Genomic DNA, 24,320 nt, shown 5'->3' with positions numbered 1-24,320 from the left:
AGGGGTGATCCCGACCTAAAGGCCTATCTTTCTTGGTGGCTTTTGAGAAGGAACAACTGCTATAAGCTGCTGGATGAGAAAGTTCCTCATCTACCTAGGTGCCATATGGCTGTGAATGCATATGTCCTCTGTTTTGCTATTTTGGCTGTGTCAATTCTTTCCTGATTTTAGGTGAATGAGTATTAGAGATTGGACAGACCAGACTACGACTTTGTCAGATTGAAAGGTTGGATAAGACATCGACAGTGAGCTGAATCCATTAAGGAGAACAACTTACTTGATTCCCCCAGCAGTGGGGGTGAGTTTAATGCCCTGGAAGCAAGGTTCACACATCCACAAATGAAGCCATAACATCTAAAAAGCAGATGTCCATAAAAAGTCTAAAGCACTGGGGTAGGGAGGGCAGAGGGGGCCTTCATACTGCATTTTTAAAGGGATACTCCAGAAAGATTCTGTATTCAAAGCTATTCTACACATGTTCTTACAAATAATTTACAATATCAATGAGTTTTCAAGAGCTAATAGAAAATTCTCCCCAAAGAATAATCTTTAAAAAGTGATTTCTTCACTTTTATTTTTGTGTGAATTCAAACTTGCTATAAACTCAAGTGTTTTGCTTTAAATTTGATTCCTTATTTTTTATGTTTATTTTTTTTTGTTTTTTCTCATGGCCATTATATATTTTTTAATGTGAATGCTTTTTTTGACCCCAGCTAGTTAGTATCTAGCAAGATGCATTTTTTAGAGGTTTTTTTAAGTACTCATGATTTCTTAAATTGGATTTCATTTCCATTTGAAGCAAAAGAATAATGAAAAAATACCATTCCCTGACACTGATATGACATGACATTTTACCATAGTTTTTAGTATAAATAAAATATCACTGGGTGAGTTAAGAAGGTGTGATTTTAAATTAACTTCTCTGAAAAGAAAAAAAGTTTTATGGAAGAAACACAGGAAAGTATTAAAAGTATAAAGAAAGCTTCTTTTTGTGTTTTTGAAATAGGGAAATATGATGCTTTCACTGTAAGATCTGGCCTTTCCCTCCATCAAAAGGTGATCACCTAGTTTGTAGTCCCATATCATGCTACAAGTAACTTTCCTTACTCAGCTTCCCACAATGGCCAGTTTTATGCACTTGGAAAGAAAAGTTCCTACTCCTAAAGAGTGAATGATAAAGGCCAACTGAGGATTCATACTTTTGCATGGAGATTTCAGTAATGAGATACAGAAGAGTTTTAGAGTTTGAGGAAACCTTAAGAGATTACATCTTACTGATAAACAACTAAGGCTCAGAGTGGCTCACAAGATCATAGGAGACAAAATGTGAGGTAAGAGGAGACAGACTCGTAGGAAAAACAAAAACAGAACAAAACTCAACATGGATGCTGATAAGGATAGAGGACCCAAGAATCAAGCACAGACACAAGGAGAAGCAAAGATATTAGGACACAGAGATGGGTACACATTACAATTACAGGCAGATTTCTAATAAGGACAGCTATCCAGAGAGTCAGAAATATGCAGAGGATAAAAATAAACTAAGATGACTTTGAATAAATAGAAAGTATAGGCCCAGAAGAAATTGTTTACTGTGCTCCCTTCTATATTTTATATGCGTGAGATCTGGTTAAAATTATTATAAAGGAAATATTAATCAAGATAACTGCCTGAACAGGGGGTAGAGCACCCAACTTCCATATGCCTACTCCAGCAAAATCCCAGAGCTCGCTCCAGACCAAATGAAGATCAAGAAATTCAATGAGAAACTACAGTAAGTGACTTTTTCTAGGCTACAACTGCACAAATAATCAGAAAAAACCTATGCCCCACTCCCCAACCCTGCAAAGTCAACCCTGGCACACAATGTCCTCACAAAGTGACCAGAAATGGTCAGGGATATGTGAAGCCTGAAAAGCTTGTATCTGAAGGCAGTAAGAGCTGGATTATATGAATGTAATGAAATATTATTGTGCCATAAGAAATAACAAATTCTTATGAGAATACTAGGTAGTAAAATGACCCGGAATAAAGTGGCAAAACAGTAGAACAATTTATACTAGGGGCAGCAACATTGTAATGAAAAATGACTGAAAATAACTTAGTATAATCACCAATTGTGTCACCAGAGGACCTATGAAGAAGCCTGATATTTACCTCTTTACAAAATGTTGATGAATACAAGATGCAGGGACATACATTTTTGGACATGGCCATCAAGTGCATTTGTTTTACTTGACTATGATTACATGTTATAAGGTTTGGTTTGGGTTTTTTTTTCCCCTCTTGTGTTTTAATTTGGGAGGGAGGATAGAAGGAAAGAACATAAGAAAAAAAGATAACTCAAATCATAGAATACACAAAAATTTCAAATGTTCGCTCATCATTATCTTTTTTTTTTTTAGAATTTTCTTCCCCAGTATATATGCATGAGTAATTTTTTAAAAATAATATTATCCCTTGTATTCATTTTTCCAAATTATCCCCCCTCCCTCTACTCCCTCCCCTTGATGACAGGCAATCCCATACATTTTACATATGTTACAATATATGTGTGTAAATACCATTTTCTTGTTGCACATTAAGTATTAGATTCCGAAGGTATAAGTAACCTGGGTAGATAGACAGTAGTGCTAACAATTTACATTCACTTCCCAGTGTTCCTTCTCTGGGTGTAGTTATTTCTGTCCATCATTGATCAACTGGAAGTGAGTTGGATCTTCTTTATGTCATCATTACCTTTTAACAATTAGTATAGTGAGTAGAAGACTAGACTTGATTTCTAATAAACCTAATACGGCATTACTGTGTATAACACTGGAGAAGTCACTTAAACCCCTCTACTATTTAGTTTTCTCATCTGCAGAATGGAGATAATAATAGTATCTATTTTAAGAATATGAGAATTAAATGAAATAAAAAATATAAAGCACATTGTAAATCTCAAAATATTATGTAATTATAAAAATAATATAATTATTATTTTATATTTCATTCTCTAAAATATTCCATGAAAATAATTCAGGCCTTAATGTTAGTATAAATTGTGTTTTGTAATACCCACAATGTATATACTATCTAAAGTCATACTTTGGCTATATTACTTCATCTATACATTTAGTTCCTCCTTTTAAAGAGGTCAGTACTTATCCATTTCTACTCATAGTATACACCTTTTGTTCTCATTGTCCTTATAAAACTTGGAGAAGAAATGTATGTAATATTCTAGGGCCTTCTTCTGCCTTCCTGTAATATTATAAAGGATCACTTCAAATGGAAGCTATTTTTCTCTGATTCCTCACTCTTATTGCATAACTGGTTTGCCTATTTTAACAGCTGTATTGTCTTTAATAATAAAAATTATTTAATAAAATAATTTCATATTTTAAAAAAGAAATAAAGATAAAAATTAAGAGATTTGGAACATTTTTTTAAAATGTTCAGAAAAGAACAGAAAGAAAATCAGGAAGGACAGGGGGAAGTTTAAAAGTAATATGTAGGAGCAGCTAGTTGGTATGGTGGATAGGGCACCAGTCCTGAAGTCAGGAGGACCTGACCCAACTGTGTGACCCTGGGAAAGTCACTTAACCCCAATTGTCTCAGCAAAAAAAAAAAAAAAAGGAAGTAATATGTAGAATATACATATATATATATATATATGTATGTATAATATATGTAAAGCAATAAGACATAGATATTTGTGGTTTCATACAAAATCTCTGTGTTCAGCAATGCAAATATTTGTGTGTTTAAATTCAACTTTAAAAAAGGGCAATCTGAAAGAAAAAGGGGGAAAGAATTGTTCAATAGTTTTGTGACCTGATAATTTATTTATTTAGTTAGGTGGTGCAGAGGATTGAGTAGCAGACCTGGACTCAGGAAGACTTGAATTCAAACTTGATTTCAATCACGTAACTATCTGTGTGACCCTCGGCAAGTCATTTAACCCTGTTTGCTTCAGTTTCCCCATCTGTAAAATGAGTTGAAGAAGGAAATGGCAAATCACTCCAGTATCTTTGCCAAGAATACCACAAATGGGAACATGAAGAGTCAGACATGATTGAACAACAACAATAAATGTATTTACGTGAACCTTTAGTTTTAAGTTTTTTTTAAAGATTACTTTTCCTTTGGTCCCTATTTTCTCTACCATGGACTTTTCATAAAGGAAATGCTGAAAAACAAGCACATGTGATATGAACATAAAATTCCTGGCAATTTTACCACCTGGACAGGAAATATGATGTACTGAGTTTACACAAATAGATATAAGGAGGATTACTATAATCATTTTAATGTAGAGTAACAAAAAAAGGAATTTCCACGAATCCTTTAATCATAACTTAATCTTATTATTAGCTCTTACCAGCTAAATAATAACAGCAATGAAACATGCTCTTACAAATTAATAATTAATTATAAGGAAAGAATTCTCTTTCCCAGTGCATTACATGCAATGTCATAAGCTAACAAGTTAATGTTAGTTTCACTTCTTCAGAAAATATTCTTTGATTACTTGTCTATTGAGAAATGGCTCTTGGAATATTTGTATCAGTTCCATTTATTATGTTATATTTACACATATATGTGTTTGCATAATCTATCTTAAATATCAGATTTTTATGGATCTTCATCTTAGAAATAACTCTCACATCCCTCTTTGTCTTTTCCTTGCTGTATTAAATATTTTCAGTTCTTTCTTTCTACATAGTTTATGTGATATGGTTTCCAGAGTGATCTATCAAGTATTAAGCAATGTCATTACTTTTTGGTGAAACTTGCCAAACAGTTTTTTAGACTGGGTGATACTAAATTAAAAAAGGTAAAGGGGCAGGCAGTAAGCAGAAGAGAGAAAGAAAAAAAAAAGAAGGACTTTGTAGGAAACAGATGGTAATCTGAGGGAAGGAACAGGATTTGGGAGATTATTTCCTAAACTGATTTTAAGTGAATATGTCAATTATATACAATTTATGTGTGTGTTTACAGCTGTAATTGTGAGAGTCAACACAGATTGTAAGACAACAGCAGTGCCCAATTATGGCAAGAAACCTTCTGGGAAGAAATTTATTTGGGCTGCATTTTAATAACTACAGATTTTAGTGAATTAATAAATGACCATCTGTATTAACTTGAGTTATTTTGGTTGGCATCATACAAACATTTCAGCTAGAATGACAAATTCTGAACAGACCATTCACTTAAACAACTAAATAAAAGAGGTGAGCCCCTAAAAAGGAAAACTTTAATTCATTTCTCTTATCTTGGGATTTTTCAGCCACTTAAACAGAAAATATTCTATATGCAGACTTTTGTACTCTTTAAGTGAATTCTGTTAATGTGCAAATTAATGTGTCATCAAAGTATCACCATATCATGTTCCTTAACACATAGTATCTTAAAGTAATATTGCTGGCATGAGGAAGATGAAAAGATATCAGAAGGCAAAAGTGTCAGAAGAGAAGTAAGTTAGTATGGGAAAGGGATCCTGTATTTTTTTGGTTAAGAAACTAAAGTTCTAAACTTTGAGGAGTAAAGGGTATTAATGAGACAGAAATGAACAATCTATTTATAGAAATTTTTTCTTCTTAAATACTCAAATCATTTATTCTCTTTCATGAGGCATAATTATCCATATTGTGTAAATCAGGAAAAAAGGAGCACAGAGATTACACTAGTGGTCAAAAGTCACACACTTCATGATGTAAATGGAGGTCAGGATAAGAATCTACAAAGAGATATTCACTAGAAAAGCCTGTCAGCAAAGGAGGGAGATAGTACTATGTACAGCAGTGGCATTTCACCTTTGGAGACATCTAACCATTTATTTATTAAGCTATTTTATTTTTATTTATTTAGTGATTCTAATCAAGGAGACCTATCAAGGATCCACTCCAAGCATCCTGATCTATATCTGGCCATTGGACCCAGTTGACTCTGGGGTAAAGTGAGGCAGGTGAACTTGTACAGCCCTATCTCATTTAAGTCCACTTCACTTGTATGTCAGGGCACCACTATCCCTGATGTATGTCAGGGCACCACCTCCTCTGAGAAGGAAGGACAAACAATAACAACAACAATGAATGGGATGAACTGAGTGAAGACCTGTCACCTTGACCCAAGCCCTAATTGTGACCTGAGACTTTGCAATAACAAGTTGAGCTTTAGTTAAAAGCCACAAGTGTTCAATTATTCCCCTCCTGTCCCCTCCTTACCTTTTCACTAGCATTTAAGTACCTAAAACTGTAAAGAGTGTGTTATTGACTGGTATTCTTTGTTTTTGGAGCAGATACTTAAATTAGGATGTAAGCCTGGAGTCCCCTAGCCAACACAACAATAGCCCTCTGACCTAGAGAACTTCCACAGTAGTGCTTATCTGGCTTCCTATGGCTCATGAGAATCTGGAATTTCAAAAGTTTGGAGTCCGATATGAAAAAAAAAATGTAAGACCAGAAGTTGCAGCTTCTTGATCAATTGGGTTAAGTTTCCAATTGCACAACCTCATAACCAATACTGTGTCAGCTAAACAATGTGACTGCAAATCCAAAAGCTCCAATCATATTTCTCTACTCATTATTTCGTGTAAATGTTGTTAGTATAGGTATATTAATAATATAAGAATTACAAATGAATCTAAATTCTGAAGGTATCAGAAAGCAAAACATATGTAGTGTGACTATTGGATATCCAAATTAAAAGACAACCATAAACTGTAAGTAAAAGCAGTAGAATGAGTTATGGTTCATTTATTTACTTGTTTACTTGGGAACGGGATGAGGATGGAGTGGGAAATCATTTCTTTGATTTTTTTTTTCTTTTAAAAATTTTATCTTCTACAGCACTAATGTATCTCTATAAGTTCAATCTTCCCTTTCAAACAACTATGGTAAATGCATTAAAATATGTAAAACACTAAAAAAAAAAAAAAAAGTAAGCTCTGATATCACAGTAACACATGAACACATAAATAGTAAGAACAAAACATATATAATGAACTAATTATATGATCAAAATTATATTATCACTTCCTCAATACTCCTTCATACCATTTTTTACATAAAACATGGGTACTTAACTATATCATTCATTTGAAAACTGCTGTGTCACTGAGACTTTAAACAAACAACTGAAGTACAAAGGGCAACTTGAAGCATCTTTTCAAGCAGATGGCTGACTGTGATTGTCACTACAATCATCTAAAAATAATATAAAATATTAATACAGGATGTCTCAAATGTCCTATTGCAATTTTAAGCTTTAATAGCTTAAATGTGTATTTTAAATAATTCCTATGAAGTAATAGGACATAGTAGATAGAGAACAAGTTTTAAGAACAAAGAAAATCTCGGTATGAATCTCACCTCTGATGTAGTTATCCCTTCGGCACCTCGAATTTCCCCATTGAGGCTTTGATGGTTGGCATAAGAAATTAAATGGGATTTGGGGGGGTTGAGTTTTATGGAAGCTTCAAACAACACACAAAAGACAGCAGATGATACAAAGCCTATAACCAAATACTTAATCCAAATTTTACAATAAGATACTGTAAACACCTCATAAAAGAAAAAGAAAAAAATTAGATCAGATCTCTGGTATAAAAAGAAGGCTAAAAATTGTTTACAAGGATTTTTCATATTGAGGGAAGGTGGGGGCAGTTGTCTTGCCCCTCACCGCCTCCCACTTCCTTCTATTCCCTTTTCTTCCATTTCTCCTTCCACCTCCCCTTTTTCTTTCTTCTCTCCCATCCCCCAATAAGGAAGAGATAACTACTGGCTCTGTGATCTCTGTACTCCAGGCAATGCTCTAAAACCATAAATTACAAAACGGGTTCCATTCTGCATTAGGAGAGGAAGTTTCACACATGAAGGGCATTCTAGGCAGATGGAATCAGAGGTCTCCTCAACAACAACAAAAAATCATGAAGTATATAAATGAAGGCAGCTAAGGCAATTTCACACCATCTGTCTGAGAAGAATTACTATAAGGACAGGTTCTGACTCAGGGTAATCTGAGGATGTCTACATTATACCACAATTCCACTACAACTGCTAAAAATATTCTTACTCAGGCTTTCTATGTACAGCAATACTTTTGGGGGAAAGGGATTTAATTATTTTTTCTACATCATAAATATCTACACATATCCACAAATAAGCAATGTATTTCTAATTTGAGCATTTTCCTTTAAAAGGTTTTTGTTCCGTGTGCTGTTTGAACAAAGAAATATTTAAAGAGAAATGTGGTTGAAAAATAATTTTAATTTAGAACCCCTCCACTAATTATTGTTAGTATATTCTCCATCTAAATACAGAATTAACAGTTATTTTCAGATGTCTCTGTCACAAATCTTGAGTCTAATCGCAGTGTCACCTTGGTTGAAGGATTTCTTGTCAAGACCTTGCAGATTCATGATGTTTAAAATGAAGAACAATTCTACAAATGTATGTATTTAACATAATGATTTAGTCCAGTGATACTTGAGAGGAAAAAAACAACAAAACACTTAAGGACTTCAGCTTTGATTTGGTGGACAGCAGTTTTATTCTCCTAATCACAATTTTGGCACAGGTCTAAAATAGCTTTAATCAATGCAGATCACAAAGTAATGGAGAATTGGGGAAGGAGGGAGAGGGAGGCGGGGGAGTACTCCTGGCAAACCAGGCAGCTGTGGTCTCTCCACAGAGAAGCCAAAGGAGTATTCTAGTCTCTAGTGAACACTCCTTCCTAGTATAAAAGCTTTCATGTTTTCTAGTTAACAATTACATAAACTTCCCATAAGTCTCCTTCCTAATTAACCTCAAATTTGGCTGGGAATAGACTTAACAGGAGAATTCTATCTTTTGATTGAGTCCTCTTTACTTTTAGACTAAGTTCGATAGACCAAGAAGCTTTACCCAATGTCAAGAATCAAGACAGAAAGGCAGGAAGGAAGGAAAAGAGAGAGAGGGAGAAAGGAAGGGAGGAAGGAAAAGGAGGGAAAGAAGGAAGGAAAGGAGGGAGGGAAGGAAAAGAGGAAAGGAAGAAGGAAGGGAAGGAAGTAAAGAAGGAAGGAAAGAGGGACAGAGGAAGGGACAAAGGGAGGTAAAGAGAGACAGAAAGAGGGAGGGATAGAGGAAGAGAGGGAGGAAAAGAAAGGGGAGGGAGGAAGGAAGGAAAGCAAGAATAAAGAAAAGAAGGAAAAGTGGAAGGGAGGGAGGGAGGAGCTATCAGGGAATAGCTTTATAAAAGTCCTGGAAAAAACAGATCAGTTCAAGATATAAGAAAACTATAGGTCACAGTTTGTAGATGCTATGAAAAAAGATGACTTTATTCTTTAGACCTGGTTCAGTGTTCAGAGTCATTATTTTTGTTATGAGAGAAAAGAAGGTATTATAAAACATATAAACTATGTAAACAATATACATATTATATATTATTTAATAAGAAATAAAAAAGTAATGATAATTAGTAGCATTGTCTTTGGCATTTCAAATGTTAAGGTATTATTTTCATATTTGAAACAGAGAAGTTCAGCTGTTCCACAGAAAAGAGATCTGTACAAAGAAATCATCAGTGGATAAAACATAAAGAATCATAAAACATCAGAGCTGAAAAGTCTTTTAAAGGTCATTGAGTCCAACTCCCTATTTTATAGGTGAGGAAAACAAGATCCAAGAGATGCAATGATTTCCATTCAAGTCACCCAGCACTCACTGTAGCTCTAGATACACATAAATGCCTACTTTGTAAAGAAACTATGTCACACAGTGTTTTATTCTTCTGGGTTATCTCTACAACACCCCTTCATCCCTACTTCCTCCTTATAAGAATACTGAATTCCAAACCTGGAACTCCCTTAGGCACAAATGTTCTCATATTGCCCAGTTTTGAGCTTCTATCTCCCTTCTTGACATCTCCATAATATGTCTCCTCTTTCTCTCTAAACTTCAAGTATATTGCCTTGCTTCTGATGCTAAGTGATCAGTAAACATTTATTAAGTACCTACTATGTGCTGAGAACAGAAAGACAAGAATGAAGGAAAAGGCAGATGGCTAGAGATTACCTATTTGCTTCCTATCTTTGTTCTCTCTCAGACTGAAGTTATTGATTTGCCACAAGCAATATTGAATGCTGTGGGAATCTCATCTCATAATGACATCTCATAATGCTTTTTATGGAAGGATCTTTGGACGATTAGTAGTATAACAACAAAAGGATTTGTATTTTTGAACCACTGATACTGGAGTGATATGTCATTTCCTTCTCCAGTACATTTTACAGATGAGAAAATTGAGGCCTTCTGTCTACTGTACCAAGAATTAGAATCGTAGGGCAAGTTAGGAAACTAGGTGGTACAGCAGATATAGAATCAGGCCTGTAGTCAGGAAGACCCAAGTTAAAATCTGGCCTCAGAAACTTAACTAGCTATGTGACTGTGGGCACATCACTTAATTCTATTTGCCTCCATTTCCTCATTTGGAAAATTAACTGGAGAAGAAAATGGCAAACCACTCCAGTATCTTGCCAAGAAAATTCTAAATGGTGTCACAAAGAGTCAGACATGACTAAAAATTACTGAACAACAACAAAAACCTAAAAATGTGTGATGAATACTTCATAGAGAGCTAGTTAGTAAACCTTTACCACCACAACCCTAACTACAGGTCTTGCTGAGTGGAGATGAATTTTACCTCACTGAGTTTTAGTGGGGTGACACTCCATAGCTGACTGAGAGATAGATATATGTTTCAAGTTCTGGCCCACTGAGTCCCCGCTTATATGCTCCACACTGAGTATAAACCAATCATTACATCACTTAGAAACTATTATTTGTTGTAGGATTAAATCAATGCTAAATTAGATTTAACCTGAGTACCTTGTTTCAAATTCTACCCCATAACAGATATAACTTATTCAAAATGAACAAGATAGATAAAGGGGAATAGCCTTTTCTATTAAGAAATTATAGTCATGGGTGGAGTCAAGATGGTAGAGAGTAGACAGGAAACTATAATCATATGAGGAAATCCAGGAATTTGTGGGATAAAGCATGGTGGGGAGCATTTGGCTGAACAGTAATAGAAGAAGAAACAAAAATATTTTTGTCATTGGCATATAGCATAATAACAACCAGGATTGAAAGAAGACATGAATTAGGAATTTGTAAAACAAGGTATAAGACATGATAATAAAAGAGTGGGGAATTTCAATTATCCAAATATATTTTGGATACTTTTCTCTTCAAAAAGCAAAGCAGTTAATAATTTATTGAATGTACTAATGAGAATTATATTTCTCAAATGGCAAAGGAACCAACCAGGGAATAATCTATTTTAGATGCGATTTTCACTAACAGGAAGGAACTGGTTGCTGGGAAATGATAGGAATCTTGAGGAAAGTGACAGCTCCCTACTAGAATTTTTTATGGAGAAGTAAACCAAAAGTAGTCTGATACGCACCTTAGGGAAAGCAAATTTTGAATAGCTCAAAGAGGGAATGAGTAGAATTACATAGACTAAAATTCAATAGGGGAAGTCAGCCCAGGAGGAGAGCCCAGCTCTCCACAAGGAAATTCCAAAAACAAAAAGGTAAATAATTCAGTGAAAAGGAAAAAGAGAGTAGCCTAAAGAGACCAATGTAGATGCCCAGAGAACTATCTAAGCAAATTAGAATTTTAAAAGACAGAGACAAAGGATGAAAATAAGGACTAGTAATAGAGGATGAAGATAACAGGACAGCACAGGACTGACAGGAGAGTGATAGAAGGGCTAAAGGAAATCCAAACAACATAAAAAAATATTTTTTCAAAAATCTCTATCAATGGGGCAGCTAGGGTGGCACAGTGGATATGTGATCCTGAGCAAGTTTCTTCATTCCCCCCCAAAAAAAAATCTATATTGAGAAAATAAGGAGGAACAAAGAAGAGATAAAACTCTCACGTAGTGTGGATGAATAGTGATTATCAAAAATAGGAAGAAGATGTAACACTTTAATTTTTGTTTTGTTTCGGTTTTCTTGGTCTAGGAGAATGAATGGCCTTTGGATTGAGAAGGGCAAAACAACAAAAAAAGGTTAATTGTTTAAAAGCCATTACAAATTAGAAGATAGTGAGGAAACAGCTAGCTACCCTTGATGAATTCAAGTCATCCAGTCCAAGATGATCTACATCTATTAAGTACTAGGGGGACAAAACCCTGGTAGATGTGATTGTTGAGCCACTGTTAAGTGATATCTGAAAGAGGGTGGGGAACAGGAAAGGTACCACAGGACTGGAGGGCAAGTGTTGTCACACTTTAAAAATCTCTAATGACACTACTACATTAAACAGAATTTGATTTATATTCATAATGGTAATCCAGAGATGCATTTTTTTAAAAGGCTAAAGGCAAAAGCAATTAAAATTTTGGTTGTTAAGAGGTGTATTCATCAGTTGTCTGGAAAATTATCCCATCCAGAATACTTTATTCTCTGCCAGTACTGAAAATTGCTATCTGTAAAATCTAGTTGCCAAAATGCAGATAGAACTTCACAATTCTTTGATGATATGAATAGAGCAAGGTGTGGCATTTTTTATTTATTTAAAGATTCAATATTTTTGTATTTTACTTATCCACATTGTTACTAAAAACATTATCTCAAGTAACTATTTATTAGTTTATTAGTTTTAATTGATTAATTTAACATTTAACTATTTTATATATCTTCTTTTCTTAGAATGGATATTTTCCAAGGTCCCTTTCAGCTCTAACAGTCTATAATTTTAACAGATATTTTCTATTTCATATTATTAAATAAAAATCTGCTTGTCCATCCTGGGAATTGGAAGAAACTTTTTTTTTCATAAAAAAGCCAGAAAATATTTTTCTACATACATTCATTTTATTTTAAGGTTTCTTTTTGTGATATTTAGGGGCTCAGACTTGGAATTAGGTCAACAATTCATAAAAAAAACAACTTATCAAGTTAAATTGTATACTATCTGTGCTAAATGATAGGATGCACTGCATGCCTTATCTTACTGTCTGTAAAAGTCACAATTGGAAAGAGCAAAAGATATCAGCCTAACAGAAACATGGATTCATCTCTGAGTGGGAAAATTCCCAGATTAACTATAACTCATCACTTTAAATCTTTTCATAATTGGATTCACATTTAGTCATTTCTAAGTTGGAGCATTTGAGGTCCAAGAAGATTAATGTTGTATGAATGATCCTTTGAATTCCAGAAAGAAAAAAATCTCTCTTGGGATTAGCAGACTAATGATACATTTGTTTGAGAATAAACAACTAGATTCTGAATCAGGTAAGGACTGACCTTTTTTTTCTTGTTTAGCCCAGAATTCTTTCACTCTCTGTCGAATGTGATTATCTTCCCTCAGTTGCTTCTGCCACTGGCGCAATTCTTGGATCTCAGGTTCACAACGAACCTAGAAAGGGTCACATAAGATTTTATTTAGCTTCTATTTGTTCCATTATTAACTCATTATTAAAAATTCACTAAAGTTCTTTTCAAACATATATCATTAATTGACAGTCTTATAATTGTCTCTTTCTGCAAGATGTACAAACTTTATAGTGAAGAGTTTCAAATATTTGTTTTTTAGCTCCAAGTATCCAATGATTCTTCTTTTTTTACCCTGTCATATTTTTCTACCAACTTCCTAATATAGAGCAGGATCCTTCTCTATCTCTTTAGATACTTTTGTTTCCTTGTTTTCAAATTGAAGTCCTGCTTTCATTTTTAGTAATGAGCCATGATCTTAATGTATTTAAATTATAATAGAGAAGCCAAAGATGAAAGGCAATGTTGTGCAATTCATAAGAGAGCTGATCTCAAAGTGAATAAAATCTGGTTAGTTTTTTCTCTACTGGCTGTGTGACCCTGGAGAAATCTCTCTTAACATCTCAGCATTCTAGGTAGCATGGGGTTCAAAATTATCTAATCTGCAATAAAAAAAAGCTGATGCAAAACTCTGAAATAATATTTTATTATTAAATAATATTCACTTTAATGAAGTGAACCTTAGATTTTCTTCATGATCTAGATGTTCCTTTTTTTTTAAGTCTTAGTTTATAATGCTTGCTACCCAGATGATACAGAAGAGGCAAAGTAAAACAAATAGTCTTATTTGTTGACAGACCTATATCTTGACCTTTCAGGAGAAATTTCAGCTTATGCTTGTACAGATTACTTGGTAGCGTATATCCGAATATGGGCAGAGTCTGATATGATGGCAGAGGTGATTGGTCCCATGTTGGATAATACATTGGGGAACAGATTTGCAGGTAGTTCCTGTAATCTGAAGATAGGGTCATCTACTGGTTAAGTAGTCATAGAATCTGTTGTCCAAGGGCCAGTATTTAGGGCCATAACCCTAGTGAAGGGATAATAAGGGTAGAGATATAATCAAAAATAGTTAGGGAAATTTACATGCTATTACCCCCATTACACTGAGGTTGGTTATTTATTCATCAGACACTGGTAGATTCACTAGATTGACTAACTGTATATCAGCAGACAGGTATAATAGTAATAATCATTGCTCCTATGGAATCAAATTCAACTGAATAATACTAACAATGAATCTAAATAAAAGAGGTCTAAATTAATCATTTTCCACAATAATTTTTCTAAAACTGTACATTGCAGAGCAGGTACCAGCACATTTCCTATAGCAGTGAAATTATAGGTACAGTGCCTATCTCTAGTAAGGAAGAAGGAAGTATTTTTTTGTTGTTGTTCTAGTAAGTTAGGCATTTTAAAATTGAGGCAATTAAGTAGCACAGTGGATAAAGCACCATATTTGGAGTCAGCAAAACCTGAGTTTAAATCTAGCCTCAGACACTTACTAGTGATCCTAAGCAAGTCACTTAACCTTTCTGGTTTCCTCATCTCTAAAATGAGCTGGTGAAAGAAATGGCAAAGTATATTTGCCAAAACAACCTTAAATATGGTCACAAAGAGTCAGAAACAAAACAAAAACCAACTCTTTTTAGTGATCATCCCCCAATTTCCAATTTTTTGCTATCATAATGAAAGCTGCTATAAATATTTTAGAATATATAAGTTCTTTTCTTTTTTCCCTTATTATCTTTGAAAACAGAAATAGTGGTATTGCTAGATCAAAGAGTACAAGCAGTTTATTCTTTGGGCATAGTTCTAAATTGCTCTCCAAAATAGTTAGATCAGTTTACACTTCCACCAAGAGTGAATTAGTGTCCTAATTTTTCCACATCTCCTCCAACAATTGTTCTTTTCCCTTCAATCATTTTAGTCATTCTGACAGTGTAAAATGATAGCTCAAGATTGTTTTAATTTACATTTCTCTAATCAATAATGATTTGAAGCAAATTTTTCACATGACTGTAAGTTCTAATTTTTTCATCTGAAAACTGTCTCATCATATCCTTTGACCATTTATCAATAGAAGAATGACTCATATTTTTATATATTTAATAAAGTTCTTCATATACTTGAAATAAGAGACCTTTATCTGAGAAACTGTCCATAAATTTTCCCCTTCTATTTTCTGCTTTCCTACTGATCTTGGCTATATTTGTCTTATTTGTACAAAACCTTTTTTAATTTAATGTAATAGAAATGATCCAGAATACCTCATATAAATCTGATAGGTAATGTGTTTCATGTTCTTCAAATTTTCTTGTAATATTTCTCATTATATCTAGTTCACCTATCCATTTGAAATTTATCTTGGTAAATAGCTTAAGATGTTAGTCTATATCCAATTTTTGCTAGACTGCTGTCCAGTTTTCCCAACAAATGACTAAGAAATGAACTCATCCCAAAAACTTAAGTTTTTTACACTTGTCAAACACAAGGTTACTATAATCATTTCCTATTGTAAATTATATGTTTACTCTTTCGCACTGATTCACTTTTCTATTTCTTAGCCAGTACAGATAGTTTTGATAATCTGATACCTTTTTTTTATTTTTTATTTACATTTTAGTTCTTTTGATTGATATATATATATGTGTGTGTGTGTGTGTACATATATATATATACATGTATGTGTATATATATATGTATGTGTGTATATATATATGTATGTATGTGTGTGTATATATATATTATAACCTTTTATTCTTCCAAATAAATTTTTTTATCATTTTTTCTAAATCAGTAGAATAATTTTATGGTAATTTAGGATGGCATTGAATATATAAATTAGTTTAGGTAAAGTCATCATTTTTATTAAATTGGCCCTACCTACTCACAAAATTTCTCCAATTATCTAAACCTGATTTTATTTGTATAAAAACTTTTTAATAATTTTGTTCATTTAGTTCCTATATTTGTTTTGACAGGTATGTTCCCAAGTTTTTTATGCTTACTAGATTTGTTTTGTCTTGTTTTTTGCTTGTATGTACCTTTATTTATTTTTAACAATAGTTTTTTTATTTTCAAGATATATGCAAAGAGAGTTTTCAACATTTACCCTTGAAAAACCTTGTGTTCCAAATTTTTCTCTTTCCCTTCCCCCCCCAACAGCAAGCAATCCAATTAATGTTAAATGTACAATTTCTAGATATCTCTTACTATCTCTTCTTGCAGGGTTCTGTTTTTGATATATAGGAATGATGATAATTTATGTGGATTTACTTTATATCCTGCTACTTTACTGAAATTTTTAATTATTTCAACTTTGGGATTGTATTTCATATCATCTACAAAAAGAAAAGGTGGTATTATCTCATTTCCTATTCTAATTCCTTCTGCTTCTTTTTCTTCTCTTATTATTACTGTCAGGATATCCAAAATAATAAGTATAATATTGGAGTCAGTGGGCAATCTTGTTTCACACCTGATCTTACTAGGAAGGCTTCTAGCTTATCTCTGTTACAAATAATGATAGTTGATGGTATTAGGTAAATGCTTTTTATCAAAAGGGAAAATCCATTTATACCTAAACTTTCAAGTATTTTTAATAGAAATGAGGGTAGCACTTTATCAAAACATTTTTCTGCATCTACTGACTTATTCTTATGATTTTTGTTTCTTTTATTATTGCTATAAACACCTGTATTCCTGGTATAAATCCCATTTGTTTACAATGTATTCTTTGTAATATATTGTTGCAATCTTTTAGTATTATACTTAGGATTTTTATACCCATATTGATGAACAAAAATTGGCCAATAATTTTTTTCTCTATTTTTATTTTTCCTGATTTAGGTATCAGTATCATGTTTGTCTCACAAAAGCAGTTTGGTAGGAAATACTTTCTTTGACTATTATTCTAAATAATTTATTTATTTCTGCTAATTGAGGAATGGCTGAATAAATTGTGGTCTATGACCAAGATGGAATACTACTGTGCTTTAAGAAATGAGCTTGATGATCTTAAAAAATATGGATAGGTTTGTACAAAGTAATAAAGAGCATAATGAACAGAATCAAGAAAACATTGTTTACAGTAGTCATTTTAATTATTATAAATACCCAAATTAATTACAAAAGATCTAAGATAATATCTGCATTCAGAGAAACAAGCAAATTAAAAGAGGCCTACAATGCCCAAAGCTTAAAAAAAAAAAAAATTAAATTTTGGTTCTTTTTCTTCTCTTTTCTAATTAAAATGTTGTGACATAATTTGTTATTGTTGGAAGAGAGGAGTTTGCCCCCCTTTGGGGAGGACCTCTATACTGGGAAAGATACTTAACACACTGGATGAGTGTGTCAGGATCCAATCAGATCTTGAGGGATTAGAACACCAAATTGAATTCAAATAATGTGAAATGTACTAGGATTCTTGTATTTGGGTGCCATGAGACTGAGTGAATCTGTTATAAACAAAGAGAATTTTGTACTCTCTTAATCTACTTACATGAAGAATAGCAAGAAGAAGTAGGGACTGGACCTATAAGAAAGTAGGCTTGGGATTCGAATGTGGATTTCATGTGTTATTGACAATTTGAGGTGTGGGCCAAGGTTTTCCTCAAAAATAGCCTCCAAATGCTTTCAAAATCCAGCTCACTCAATAATGTACAGTTTCTAATTTTAAAAATTTTCTCATCTTAATTCAACATATTATTAACCTGTACAAAGGAAGAATGTTCTTATTTTCCCCACCCACCCCCAAATGTAATAAACATATTAGGATCCAGGAAATTAGAGAGATAAATAATATCTAGTTTGGGAAGAGAAATCTAAAGTCTTTTATTATAGTGACCTAACATCATTTTCCAGGTTTAGTGAGAAAACCACAAATTCAAAATCATCCCTCAGAAGAATTTTCTGGTAACTTTCTGTACCTTCCATCTCCCTGCACCCTTCTTTGGTGTCCTTTGCTCCTCCGGGTCAGATCCCAGGGCCCTCCTGCTCAAACCATTCTCTTATCAAAACTTGCTCCTAGGAAAGAATCTGAAAAATTTACCTACCCAAGGAATTGACAAATATTTGTTAAATACAATGTACATGGCACTGTGAGCTAAGCAAATGAGCCATAGATTATTGATAAATCTTCATGTATAATCCTTTCTAGGTTCTTTGCATTTTAAAACTGTGTAAAAAAATCTAGCCAAAGAAATGGACTTGACTGAATAGGGAGTGGTCAATGTTGCATTTCAGGAAGTACTCACTGATTTTCATGGGAAAACTGAACAAATAAGACAACCAAATGGTGCCAGATAGTATTTGTAATTTCTCCAGATGAGGACATTTGGTATACTATAGATGACAGCAAAATGCTGAGCAGTAATCTAAGAAACAGTTAAGTAATGAATGTTGAAAAAAATAAGAATTTTATTCAAATCTTGACATCTAGATACTTCATGTAGTATTCATTAAGATCATAATCATAGAGAGAGAAGATGAAAACTATGTAAGGTATACACACACTTAAGAATTTTTTATAAAAATTTTTGGAAAGTTGAATTTAATAGCAATTTAAACTTATATATATTTACAGAATTCCTATTAATGAATTAATAAAATATATGGAATAAGTTCTTTCATAAATCCCTATTCAGCTTATGTAAAAATAAATGATTTTTAAATTTCTCTCTAATTATGGATCTAGGATAAAACATGTTTCAAATTCTACAGATTAGTTACTTTCACTATGACTTTAATGAAATATTTTTAAAATTTTAAGTCATATATACTTTTAATACTGTTTATAGTATCATGTTACATATAATATTCAATGATAGCGTCATCATAAAAGATACAGATACTTGATAAAAACAACTTCACTAATAACTATAAAACTTTTCTATTTGAATCATAGCTCAGATGGGTAGAATCAAAATGAGTGATAGTTAAGTTAAAGACTTACTTACATCTTAATATGAGGTTATCATAAGAGTAATCTGTATGCCTCTTGTGAGTGGCAACTGGGGTTTTAGATTTTAGAGGATCATTGTCTCAAAAGTAGGTTATGTTTAGGCCTTTCTACAATAGTAGTACCATTTTAAAGTCAATTTAATTTTTGCAAAGACTTTTTTCATATATCTTATTTGCACAGTGGTCATAATTTATTTTAATAATACCCCATTAGTAAAGGAGATATATCACAGCACCTTTGAAGAAATCACATTTCCATACTCAATGCTACTAATGAAATACTTCAGATGAAATTTGCCCACCTTTTCTTGGCCAGGACATGCCCAAATAATGAGGAAATTAATCTCACAAAAGCATCAAAAACATTTGATATACTTCCTAAGAGCCTGTTGACTGAAATTAAGGGCAAGTTTTACAATACTAATAAGTATTCCCTTTCAGTGGTTTCCTGTCCTTGCTAATGAATGCAGAACTATGGCTAGTGACATTACTCCTAACAGAAATACCAATGCTTGGTATTGGCTAGAGTAACAATTTGAAAATGCAATCTTTGGCAGCTGTCTCTTTAAATCTAAATGTGCTCAAAGAACAGGAAGAAAACTGTGATACATGTTTAAGTGTTTAACTTAAGAGGTCAACCACAGATGAATGAGCTTTTCTATTCAGACTTAGAAACAAGGGCTGGGTCTTTAAATATATGTTCAGCTTCTATTCACAGTAATTAGTGCTAGAAATAAAAGTAATAGATTCTACATGTCTCCTTCAGCTAACAAAGTGTTCATTTCCCATGTTTTCTTCCTCTCACTCATTTCTCTTCCTCTAGCCCCAAAGGATTTAAAGTACAAATTAGCCAGACAACTCAAAACAATTTTTGTTGAAAATAAAATAGGATATTAAAAAACAGGCTCTGAAAATTAAGAATTTAAATAAAGATGAAAACTATTATTTATGATGTTTTTATCATACTTAAGTTTGCCAATCAGATAAATCTCATTTATGACAAGAATGAAATTTATCTGCTGATTGGAAAGTATAATATTGGTTTGCAAGTCACATTTTTTATTCTTATTTAAATTTCAGTTAAACCATAATTATCAGAAGGATGATAAAGCTTTTTTTAAAAATTTGATTAATGAAAACTATGGGAAAATTAAGCCCAAGGAATGTTTAAACAATGATAAAAAAGTATTAAGGAAAGGGGAAGGATGTTGTCTAAGAAACCAGGCCATAAACAGTCCAAAATAACTCTTTAGAGTACAGTCCCAGTTATAGCCCCTTTCTGCTAGATCATTTCAAAAATATAAAATTATTACATGGATCATAACTGGATATTTGATACTTTTTAATGAACCCAAATTGGGATTAAAGAACAAGCTTTTTATGGCCTCTGGAAAAATAATTATATTTAATGAGAAGAAAAGCATCAAGTATGTAGGAAAGTTTATGTCAATTTTCTTCATGAAAAAATAAGGGAGTCAAATATCAAATATTCCTTATCTAATACTCTATAATTCAAATGAAAAATTAGCATGAAAATTCTACAATATAAAATTAATCATGTTAAGTAACTGTTGGGATTGAAGACAGTAATGCAAATTAAGTTGTGGCCTAAAATCATATATTATTTATCACCATCTCTATTCTGTCCCTTAAAGCATCAGAATTCATCAAATAATATAACAAATTCTGTGCCTGAAAAAAGTGTTGTTTGAAATGACACTGATTCGCCTAATTCAGTAGAAACTCAAAAGGCAAAGCAAAAAAGATGGCTTATAAAAATGTACAAAGAAAGGAAATGTATCCTCTTTGGCCTGAAACAGCTGCCTTGAACAGAAGACTTCATATTTGGCTCCCAGGTGGAAAACTCCGGAAAAGAGGAAAGGAAGCTTAGACAAAATGGATCATAGATAAACAATAGTAGGGAAGCTGAAAATCCAGAGAAAGTAAGGAGAGAAAAAATAAATCTGGTACTTACACTAGTGCATACTGGAAAATTTTTGGGAAATGAAAAATGCAAAATGAACAGACTTTCATTTTTCAAATGTGTTCATTTTTACTTCAAGTTAAAAATATACTTGGACAATTTACACCAATCAAATGTTAGAAATATTCAGTTTTTTTCATCCATATCTAATAGCCATTTTTGTAATAATTTGGTATTTTTAATATAGCATTTAAATACTAAATAAATCATTTCATCTGATGTTTTTAAGTGATAAAATTTATTTAGGTTTCACAACAAGATGAATTGGTGCAGTGAAATAATTGCATTCTTGGTTCCTATACTATGTTCATATTTTTTCTCAGTTTATTTTTTGCTCTGCTATTGTATAAAACAAACATAGACTGGCTCTAGTCTCACTTCTGCTGGCATCACTATTTTCTGAAGGACCCTATGTTTCTTCAGAATTTCTGGCTTCCATTTTTTTGCTTACATGAGTTTGATAGCATAACAAAGGTATTTGTTACTTCATGCATCAAGCAATATGCTCACACTTCAATCAAGCAAGAATCTGAGACTTTAGCACTGCTAGTATCTCCATTGATGCATATTACAATCCTCTGCTTTAGTAGAGGGATTGTTGAGTTGCTGCAGCAACCAAATTAGTCACCAAGTGACCAACCTTCTGATGATCAGCTTCTCCAAACTCAGCTGAGCTGAGTGGTTTCATGTTTTGTTATGTATTAGGATTCTTACAAGGTACTTATGCACTTAGTTCACACCTTTAAAGAAATTCCCTCATTGGTCCACACATTAAGACACACCTTTAGAGAGCATATAAAAAACCACACTCTGGGAGGAGGAGTCAAGATTTCATTCCATTTTCGACCTTCAACCAGCTGTCTGGAGGCTTTGGATTCAGAGGGAGCTAGAAACTGAAGCTGGAAGAGACAAAGGACTAGCAGCAAGAGCTCTTGGGAACCAAGGAGAGAGGAAGATCTCCAGAAAACTAGCCGAGCCCCAAGTGAAGGAGATAAGATTTTGGAAGAGACAATAAAGGACTTTTAACTCCTGGCTGCATTTTGGGATTATTGAACTGAACTGAAACTAAGGCTGACTCCAGAAGCTCCTCAAGAGATCTGCTCCCAGAGAACATTATATCTTTAAAGAAACAGAACATTACATTTTGGTGCCTGAACAGGGACAATCAAAGGACAAGGTCATTTATAGCAAATACACTGACCTTGTACCCAAAGAAGTTATGAATGCAAATGACCCAGACCTGCAAAGATCTGATGAAGAAGCCATTAAAGAGATAATGGAAAAGACAAGGGTAGCCCTAGAGAAATCTGTGTCTCAGAAAGTTGCTGCTGCTATTCTAGTTCGAGCTGAGATAAACTAGCTCCAGCTCAGTATATCTGGTATACATCATCTCAGTAAGGAGTAGCTTTCAATTCTGGAGCTAAGCAAAGAGTTATTCGGATGGTGGAAATGCAAAAAGATCCAATGGAGCCTCCAAGATTCAAAATTAATAAGAAAATTCTTCGTGGGCCTCCTCCTCCTGCATCTGTTTTGCATTCTCTTAGTCAAAAGATGACTGTGAAAGAGCAGCAAGAATGGAAAACTCCGCCTTCTATTTCAAATCGGAAAAATGCAAAGGGCTATTCTATTCCATTAGACAAACATCTGGCTGCTGATGGGAGAGGACTGCAGATAGTCCGTAACTAAAAACTTCGCCAAACTAGCTAAAGCTCTTTACATTGCTGATAGAAAGGCTTGTGAGGCAGTATATATGTGAGCTCAAGCAAAGAAAGATGGCCCAAAAGGAAAGGAGAAACATGAAGAGAAGCTTTGAGAAGTGGCCCAGAAAGCTCAGGAGAGAAGAACTGGAATCAAGACTCATGTAGAAAAAGAGGATGGTGAAGCTTTGGAATGAGATAAAATAAGACATGATAGATGCAAAGAGAGATAACATGACAGAAATCTTTCCAGAACAGCTCCTGATAAGAGGTCAAAATTACAGAGAAATGAGAATCCAGATATCAGTGAAGTCATTGCTCTTGGTGTGCCCAATCCTCGGACTTCCAATGAAGTTCAGTATGACCAGAGGCTAGTCAATCAAACTAAGGGTATGGACAGTGGTTTTGCTGGTGGAGAAGATGAAATTTATAATGTTTATGATCAAGCATGGAGAAGTGGCAAAGACATGGCCCAAAACATCTACAGACCCAACAAAAATCTGGACAAAGACATGTATGGTGATGACCTAGAGGCCCAAATAAAGACCAACAGATTTGTTCCTAATAAAGAGTTCTCTGGCTCAGATCCCACTACTTTTTATTACTGGAGCTGGAGGAAAGGGAAGTATACTTTAAACTAGTTTGTTTATTTTTAAGGGAGTGGGCCACTTTCTCAGTGTAAGGTTTTTGTTTCCCCCTGTCAGTCAAGCCAACTCTCCCATTCCAAAACCAGACAAAGCACATAATGGGGGCAAACATTCAATAAGCAGTGGACTCCATGATGTTCTAAACATTTTGCACACTTTTGTGCACAGTATAAGATTTTACACACCACTGGCATACCTTTTAATCCTCAAGGTCAGTCAATAGTAGAGAGAAGAAACAGAGACATCAAAACACTCCTCCAAAAACAAAAGAAAGAGGGAGCCATGGGTAACCCTAGAGAATGTCTAAATTTAGTTCTCTATACCATTAATTTTTAAATTTTTGACAAAGATGCACTGGCTCTGGCAGACAGGTTTTATAACGCACCAGAAGGGCAGTGTCCAGTACAAGCAACTCCATTATCTTTAGATAATCTCCAGGTGATGTGGAGACCTGAAAGTGGTGAATAGAAGGGACCAGATAGGTTAACTGCTTGGGGGAGAAGGTTTGATTGTATTTCTTCAAATGGAGAAGGAATCAGATGGGTGCCAATGAGTCAAACTCACCTTGTCTATCAGAGAAAGACAGAAAAAGAGAAAAACCTCAAAACAAAGGAGAAGATCTAAGAAACATCTGACACTGAAAGAGCATGGCTGATGATAAAGACTGTTGAAGGACTTGAAAATCAGCAGGGATCATTGGATTCCTT

The 24,320-nt window shown here is 33.6% G+C and overlaps 1 protein-coding gene and 1 pseudogene across 2 annotated transcripts in view; one reads left to right on the top strand and one right to left on the bottom strand.

Annotated features, from left to right (window-relative positions):
- Positions 1-24,320, bottom strand: part of IQCK (IQ motif containing K) — a 134,954-nt gene that overhangs the window by 23,786 nt on the left and 86,848 nt on the right. For both annotated transcript variants that reach the window (XM_074280936.1, XM_074280937.1), the window contains one exon: positions 13,292-13,403. In XM_074280936.1, the coding sequence (XP_074137037.1) occupies positions 13,292-13,403 (112 nt within the window). The remainder of the gene's footprint in view (positions 1-13,291; positions 13,404-24,320) is intronic.
- Positions 14,208-23,636, top strand: LOC141552233 (SNW domain-containing protein 1 pseudogene; annotated as a pseudogene).

The sequence above is a fragment of the Sminthopsis crassicaudata genome, chromosome 1, assembly GCF_048593235.1.
Source record: "Sminthopsis crassicaudata isolate SCR6 chromosome 1, ASM4859323v1, whole genome shotgun sequence".
Lineage (NCBI taxonomy): Eukaryota > Metazoa > Chordata > Mammalia > Dasyuromorphia > Dasyuridae > Sminthopsis > Sminthopsis crassicaudata.
The sequence above is the reverse complement of the archived record's forward strand: the minus strand, read 5'-3'. Positions and strand labels throughout refer to the sequence as shown.